The sequence below is a fragment of the Galeopterus variegatus genome, unplaced genomic scaffold (genome assembly GCF_000696425.1).
Source record: "Galeopterus variegatus unplaced genomic scaffold, G_variegatus-3.0.2 Scaffold7046, whole genome shotgun sequence".
Classification (NCBI taxonomy): Eukaryota; Metazoa; Chordata; class Mammalia; order Dermoptera; family Cynocephalidae; genus Galeopterus; species Galeopterus variegatus.
Window position 1 is genome coordinate 63,308 of NW_007733157.1, and position 8,936 is coordinate 72,243.

The window sequence follows — 8,936 nt, forward strand, 5'->3', positions numbered from 1 at the left end:
TTTTGCTACCTTCAGTTAAGAAAAGTCAGATGGAGCTTGGATAAAGTAACCTAACTTGGTGGGAGTACCAAATCTGCCATTTGCCTCCACCCTTGAGGAGGAATAGGTGCTGTCTTTCGGAATAGGCCTGGGCATGGATTCTTGACTCAGCAGATCTCCAAACTTCCTCTTGACCCTTACTTTTGACTTAGCTCCAGCAAGATGAAAGAAGCTGCATTATTCTGGGTTCTCCAGAGAAACTGAAGCAATAGGATACAAACACACACACACACACACACACACACACACACACACACACACACACACACAGAGAGAGAGAGAGACAGAGAGATTTATTAAAATTCATTATAAGGAATTGGCTCATGCAGTTATGGAGGCTGAGAAACCCCATGATCTGCAGTCAGCAAGCTGAGGACCCAGGAGAGCTGATGCTATAGTTCCAGAATGAGCCTGGAGTCCTGAGACCAGAGGAGATGATTGTGTCAGTTTCAGTCTGAGTAAGAGAGCAGGAGAAAACCAATGTCCCAGCTCAGAGAAAGGCATATAGAGAATTCTCCCTTATTCAGCCTTTTTGTTCTTTTTAGGCCTCCACTGGATTGGATGAAGTCCACCTACATTGCACAGGGCAATCTGCTTTACTCAGTCTACCTATACAAATGTGAATCTCATCCAGAAACACCCTCACAGACATACCCAGAATAATGTTTAACTAAATATCTGGAAAAACCTTGTGTCCCAGTCAAATTGATACATAAGATTAACCACCACAGAAGACTTAATCCCAAGAACTGATCTTAGGAGAAAAAAAAAAAAGGAATAATTTAATTAGATGGATGGAAAGAACCAAGCAACAGAGGGAGTTGGGGGTTTCTTAAAGAAACTTTCTTGTCGATGAGTAGTAGTGTTCTATCTAATCAAATACCTAATATACATTAATGTTAATTGAAATGAACAGGAGTTTATATAAAAATGTCATTAAACCCAAAATTCATGTACAAATTAGGGTACTTGCTGCATAACAATACCATTAAATTTGATTGTATATTTAGGTACAAAACATTAACTTTTGTAAACAGTATGTTGATGACAGCTGAATTAGAAATGTTATCTTTGTAATAAATTTCCTGCTTTTGAAGCTCATTAAACTCATTCTATTAGCTTAATATGTAATATTGCTACGAATTAGTAGATTATAAAAGGTCTGACTATATCTACAGACAAAACAATACATTTCTTGGGAAAATGAATATGGCTAATGCACGTATTAAAAATATTTAGCTTTTTTAGTAAAGACATGAAAATTAAATCAACAGTAGACATTCTCTACTTAATTGACTCACCTGCTTGACTATTACCTCTCCACTCCCATTGTAAAACACAGTGATTTATTAATAGGAAGTTCACTGAATACTGTGGCACATGGAACTACATTTCTGCTCTTATCAGTTAAGCCCCATACTGACTATGAGTCAACATATTTGTTGTCAAATGATTTTATAATAGCTATACCTGTCATTATAATCACATGATTTAATTGCATGCAACTAAAGAAAAAAAGTGTTATTTCTATGAAAGCTAAGTTGAATGCTTAGAAAGTCTCACTAAAAATGAGTTAGGAAAAAAAATGATTGGTGTTGAAATAGATAGAGATGAGATAAACTGTAAGAGAAAGGGAAACAATCAGAATCTAGAAGGACAGTGCATTCAGAGCACTCTAGGTTTTTTCTCCATTTTTATGGAATAGAAAATGGAAATCATAGAAGATGACTTACAGGCATGGTTTATGCAAGAAAATCCGATCATGTACCTGAAAAAGAAAAAAACGGTAATGGTTTCTGTTCTGATAGAAGTCAAAATCAAGGCACCTAGCATCTCTAATAAAATACTTCAGCAAGTTATGTTTAGCATGTTTGAGGCAACACTTTGTTGTTTGATGTTTGTACTAATTTGCAGTATATCTGATTAATTGGCTCATCTTTGAAGATAGTTTATAATTTTCACAGCTGATAATGAGTGTGAGTGATTGCGTTGTGCTCAGCTGCTATTCACTCACCCCACGTCCCCTCAGTAGAAGAGCGCATTTACCCACCCACTAACACTGGGCTTTCCCATGCCATGTATTTTAGCCAATGGAAAGTGGATCAAAGTGGCAGTGTGTCAGCTCCCAGCTAAGGTTTTAAGAGGCTTGGTCTGTTTCCGCAAGCCCCCTTGAGCCTCTGACATTCACCATCAGAAGATCATGCCCCATACTGAAGCCTGTCCATTAGCCTGAGTCTCAAAATGAGAAACACGCGGAGGAAACCTGAATCCACCCAGCAGCCTGGAGTCCAGCGATGAGCCAGCTAAGCTGGGCCAAGTTGAGGCTGAGTTGCGTCTAACTGATGCAGAACTGGGATGGGAGAGAATTAACTAGGTGTTGTTGAAGCCGCTGAGTTTTGTGTTGTTACACAATACAATTGTAGCAAAAGCTGACTAATGTAGCTTTTAACCAATTTTGTGACTAGCCTTTCACTTTTAATTAGATAGTGCTATTTTTACACTTCTTCTAGAACATGTATTTAGTGCCCTGTTTCCCCACTGAAGGTGACCCTTGACCGCAAATAAAAACTTAAACTATTATTAGGAGCTACTTCTCTTATAAGTCCAAAATAATACTTTGAGATGTGTCTGTAAAAGTTTTCTTTTTATTAAATCATAATTGATTATACATATTTGTAGGATACAGAGTTGACTGTCAATACTTGTGTACAATATGTGATAATCAAATCAGGATTGTTATCATATTCATCATAACACAATATAATCATTCTTTGTGTCCATCAACCAGTTTCTGAGGAGTTTGCTTTAATAGACAAATGCCCAAGATAAGAAAGGCTTTTGGCCATCCACCAATGTATTAGAAATCAAGGCACCTTAGTATATTTTCAATAAATTTCAATGTTTAAGTAACTAATGTATTATATTTATGATCGCGTTTTATCTCACCTTTTTAAGTTAACCTACAAGTGCTGGTCATATTAGCATTTTATAAGAATATTATTTTTGTATTATAATGGCAGAAAATGCATACCCATTTTTAGGGAGACCATAAGAAAAAGGGTAGTCTCCAATATACTCTGACAACTGAAAAATATGCTTTTTGGAATTGGTAAGTAAAGTGTCTCGGGTCACTCCATAAGACATTTGGAAGGCAATATTCTGTCTTCATTGTATGCTATACCCTATACAAGAATAGGGCTTGGCACATATTTGTCATTCAGTAAATTTTGATGAATAAAAGACTGTATATGCATAAATGCTGGCATGGATACAACCCCCTATGACAGGTTTGACTGACATTTTCTCCATTCCTCTTGCTTGCTTTCTCATGGGAGTATAATTGTCCCTATAAATACACTGCAGGCAGAAAAAATAGTGTCAGTAGTAGTGAAGAGAGCTGAATGATTCACTGATTGACTAGTTTTTTTCATAATCTATTAGTCGAATATCTAATAATATGCATAAAATTGGAAAAGTACATGCAATTTGCCCTGGTACAATCAGAAAATTTCCAAAGATGTTGGTTCTTTTCTAGTGTGTCTGAACACGTCTACTTCTATCAGTTGAATTGTAGGCTAACAGGGATATTCATTGTAGGCTTGATTATACTAGTGAATAATTATAAACAACATAAAATGGGAATTGGTTAAATCTTTCATGAGTATATGTGCAATGAAATACAGCATGCCTTGCATTTAGTAAGAACTCGATAAATACTGTTGATTCACTGACTGCAGTCATTAAAAACAAGGATGTAAATGTATATTTATTGACAATAAAAAATTGACAACATATTAAATAAGACTAACAGGTTATCAAGCAGCATGTATAATATAATTTTATTTCTGGGTGAGAAAAAACAATGTACATATCTACATATTTATCTGTACACATCAAGAGCATTAAAGGATTTTTACCTGAATGTTAAGAGTTTTTATTTCAGGGAGTAACAATTTCTGTTACGTTTCTCTTTCAACTTACTGTTCTTCCATTGTTTTCTGATTTATTTTGCAGCGATTAAATATTATTTTATAACTATGAAAATAAAAAGACATATAATTTTGAAAAAAAATAGCTATTTATGTAAAGTATTTGGGGATGGCCTACGTGTAAAACCAAATCAACTATTAGTGGATAGCTTAAGGATAAGGAAGGTATAGTTCCCTAGTATCTGGTTTGTTATGGTATTTATGGATGAATTTACAAGTGTCGTAGATGAAAGAAAAGCTGGAAAAGTTATGTTTTTCTACCAGATCCACATTCTGTTTTGAATTCTACCTTCATACACAGTAATGCTTGATCACTTATTCTACAGAACATGGCAAAGAAAATAACTTGTACATTATTTCTTAGGCTACTAACCAGAAAATAAATAACAGAAAGAGACAGGTAAAGCTTGATTTAAAGCCAAATCAGTTTTCTATCCCCAGATCCTTGCCCCAGAAGTCTCAATGCCCGGAGAATACACAGCATGCCTGGTGTATGTGATGTACTCACAAAAAAATGTTATTTGTTGTTTATCTGAAATTCAAATTTAACTGGGCATCCTGCATTTTTATTTGCAAAATCTGGTGAATCTACTGAAAAACCATATGCCTGGCCTCATTTTTCTCATTTAATAGGAAGGAATCAAATTTGCTTGCAGGGTTATGGTGAGCATCAGAGGTAGGATCCTTTTCTTTTTCTTCCCCCGTCCTGGCCTTTACCCCAACCCTGACTCTGCCTTGGCTCATCCAGCTTTAGCACTAACAATCTGTAGTGACTTTGCTTTCCTGTACTGCAGATGTAAGGTCTAATAGGGCCATTTTCATTGTATACCCAATAGCGAATGATAAATACTGGTATTTTTGCTATGAAGAACACACAACAATTTTTTCTATTTTTTTCTCTTTCTCAATTCCCACCACCAGCAAGAAGGCACCAATGATATGGTTCTAATAATCCCCCATTATCATCTCCTGGTATGAAATAGTACTTCTCACAGCATGTAAGTTTCCTGCTGCCACAACAGTATTGCATAACCAACCATCCAAAAACATAATGACTTAAACATAAGATTTATTTAGCTCACAAATTTGCAGGCTGGTTGTTAAGGCAGAGCTTGGCTGGGCAGATATTCTGGTCTCTGCTGGTATCACACTTTTATGTCTGGCATGTGGCTGGCTGTAGGTTGAAGCAATAGGGGCCCCTGTGCTATGCATTTTTCATCTTCCAGTAGGCCATCCTGGGCATGTTTTCATGGCAGTGACGAAGATGCAAGAGCACAAGTGGAAATACTTGAGTACTTTTTTATATTAAGTCTCAGTCTGTGTATCATGTGCTAACACGATCAATGTTAGATACATGGCCAACTCAAAATCAGGAAGCATGGGCTCCTTCACAGTGGCACAGCCTCTGTTCCTGTGGCTTATGACACCTGACAGTTGGAAAGTGATGGTGGACCCTCCTGCGTCTTTCTCAGGACAGGACGTAGGGAAGGCATGGAAGCTGAAAAGAAAGCGATTTCCCTTCTTTCAAAATTACAGAATGAGTTGCAAACAGATAAACCAATTATCCCCTTGGTTGAGAAATTTTTCACTGACATATGGAATCAGTACCTAGAATACCAACAGTCTTTTGAATGAAACTGATGGAAAATCAAGGTGGTTCCACTCACTGTGGTTGTTTGTAGAATGCTACATGTATACTAGAATTCATGAAGTGATTATCCAGAGGTTGTGAAGAAAATTCCAAAAGAGGAATTCCAAAAGTGCTTTGAGCAACGGCAGCATTCTTGGAATAAGGGTGTAGCTTCCCAAGGTGACTGACTGACAGGAAGGAGGCAGCCATCATCTGGATGTATGAAAACCGTCCATCACTCGATGACTTTGATATAGTTAAAGAATCAAAAGACCAAAATTTCTTTGAGTCACAGGAATCTATCATTGTTTTATGTACTCATCTGCAGCAGTTGATGACAATTGAAGACCTAGATGAAAATCAGCTGAAAAATGAGTTTTTTAAACTTCTGCAGATTTCACTGTGGGGAAATAAGTGTGATCTATCTCTATCAGGTGGGGAAAGTAGTTCTCAGAAGATCGATGTAACAAATTCTTTGGAAAAACCTTTCATTTTAGTGAATGACATGGAACATCTCCGGGCACTGCTTAGCAGTTGCAAGAACATAAGAGAAAAAGCATCTGTTGCTAGAGTGGATATTGTTCTGGATAATTCTGGATTTGAACTTGTTACAGATTTAATATTAGCTGACTTCTTGTCCTCTAAACTGGCTACTGAGATCCATTTCCACGTTAAAACTATTCCATGGGTTGTTTCTGATCCTACTATCCATGATTTTAATTGGTTAATCTAACAAGTAAAACATTGTAATCATAGTGGATCTCAGCGTGTGGGGTCGACTGGGAAAACTATATTAAAATAGGTAGATGGCATTACCATGATCGTATATTTTGGACTTTGCCTCACGAATACTGTGCAATGTTTCGGGTTGCTCCTGACTTACAAGCTGAACTACAAAAGGCACATTTAATTTTATTTAAGGGTGATTTGAATTACAGGAAATTGACAGGTGACAGAAAATGGAAGTTTACCATTCCATTTCATCAGGCTCTGAGTGGCTTCTGTCCTGCACCTCTCTGCAGCATAAGAACATTAAAAGCTGAGGTTCAGGTTGGTCTGCAGCCTGGGCAAGGGGAGCAGCTCACGGCTTCTGAGCCCAACTGGCTGACCACCGGGAAATACGGAGTGTTTCAGTTCAGAGGTCCACTTTGACTCTGTTTAGGAGCTCTCAGCTGTGCAGAAAGATCAGACAAGCACCTCCTTATCCCCAAGAAAGCAGTGTGTGAATGCAGTCCTGTGGCTGCCCTGCATTAGCTCTCAGAAGCTGAGCCTCTCCATGCTCCCTTATATACACTCAGTGTGATTCCTCTTCTGAACATTTTTGCCCACTACATTGTTTTGAGGCTAGATAATTTGAGCTAGTTCCAGATATTTACATGTATGTTGGAATTTTAGTAACTTATTTCACATGAATGCGTAATTTTAAGTGGTTTTAATGAACTTATTTTTCATTGGATAGAAAGTGAAAAATATAAGTGAATTCTGCTTTTAAAGTTAGTTAACCCTTTTTTTTTCTTAAATGGTATACTGCATGGTATTTAATATTCCAAGAAGCGTGGAATTTTATTTAACTTGATTTGGAGCTCTTGAAATAATGACCCCATGAAAATATATATTTTAATGACTCTTTGTAAAGAGAAGCATTTCTTACAACTGAAAATGTGATATTTGAACACATTAAAATGAAACTCACCTCGTAAGTTAATTCTAATTTTTGCTCTTGAATTTTATTTTATTTCAGCAGCTTGGTTTATATGCATGCATTTGTACTTTGATCTATGGAATGAATGTTAGAAAACACAAAATTGAACAGAGTGAAACAAATGGTATTTGAAGAAATGTAATGTCTTTTACATTCTATTTATAATATCAACTGAAATCATAATCAACTGAAATTATTATTTTACCACAGAAGTGTTTCACATAAACAGATTTTTAGTTTGCAGTTTTAGAAAAATACTTTAGATAGAAAAGATTCTTATGCAATGAATTTAGAGTTCTGCCAACAATTAATTTATTTTTTATATTCTTAACATATTTTGTTGGCCATCACCACAGATATTAAAGACTAAAAATTTCAGGTTAGTTTGTTTTGAAATTGAAATTGGAAAGAAATCTGGAAATGGTTTCTTGCACTACAATAATAAAATCAATTGTACTGAAAATCTCTTTGGTTTTATCTTCCAGTTGGGAAAAGTCAAGAAGGCAAGATTAAAAATGAGATCTATATAATAAATTCATAATGTTTCTTATAGACGTTGCCAAAAACAGTTACTAAATAATGTCACTTATAAATGAGGGCATAACCTATACTCATGTTAAGTGCTTAAAAGTTTTTTGTAAAAAATTTATATAAAGCTGCACATTTTGAATTTACTATATTTCCTCCTCTACATATATGTTCCTGTTTTAAACATTAAGTTACTAAAATGCTTAGCATATCAGAATTATTTGTAGACACTTGATATAATTTAAAATACAGTTGTATATTTGGGTTGACTTCATAGCCTCAGTATGAGCTATTGTTATATATTACATTTTCCAAAGCACTGGGTTTTTTTCTATTTTTACCATGTGGTTTATTTTTATTAAGAACGTGATGTTATGGTCACCCCTCCTCATCCCTCCCTGGCAAGAAAGAGAGCAAGGAAGCAAACTGGAGCAAGCATGTGGTGCTGTGGAAGAGCGAGTCAGTTCAAGATGGAATTTTCAAAAATGCTTAGCAGAGGGGAGGGCTTTGGTGTATTTTCACCAGTTCTTTTTTTTTTATAAGCTTTCTTGAGATATGATTCACATACAGTTCATCCATTTGAGGTGTATGGTATTCTAGTGTGCAGGTGCACAGGGTTGTGCAACCATCACTACAATCTAATTTCAGAACATTTAATAAGCTTTCTTGAGATATGATTCACATACAGTTCATCCATTTGAGGTGTACAGTATTCTAGTGTGCAGGTGCACAGGGTTGTGCAACCATCACTACAATCTAATTTCAGAACATTTTTGTCACCCCTAGAAGAAACCCTGTACCCATTCCCCATTCCCTGCTCCTTAGCACGTGGTGACCACTAATCTTCCTGTCTTTGTGGATTTACCTGTTCTGAACATTTCATATAAGTGGAATCATAAAAGATGGGGTCTTTTGTGACTGGCTTTTTTTTTTTTTTGAAGGTTTATCAGTTTTTTATGGCTGAATAATATTCCATTGTATAGATGCTCCACATTTTATTCATTCATCAATTGATCGACATTTGGGTTGTTTCCAGTTTTTGCTTTTA

At 36.0% G+C, this 8,936-nt stretch overlaps 1 protein-coding gene across 1 annotated transcript; it reads left to right on the forward strand.

Annotated features, from left to right (window-relative positions):
* Positions 1-5,519: 5,519 nt before the first annotated feature.
* LOC103607019 (chromosome unknown open reading frame, human C6orf211) lies at positions 5,520-6,825 on the forward strand. Its single transcript, XM_008591570.1, is given in 4 exon segments — positions 5,520-5,650; positions 5,652-5,752; positions 5,889-6,410; positions 6,413-6,825. Coding segments are annotated over 4 exon segments (1,152 nt in total). The 3' UTR covers positions 6,811-6,825.
* The last annotated feature ends 2,111 nt before the right edge of the window (positions 6,826-8,936 follow it).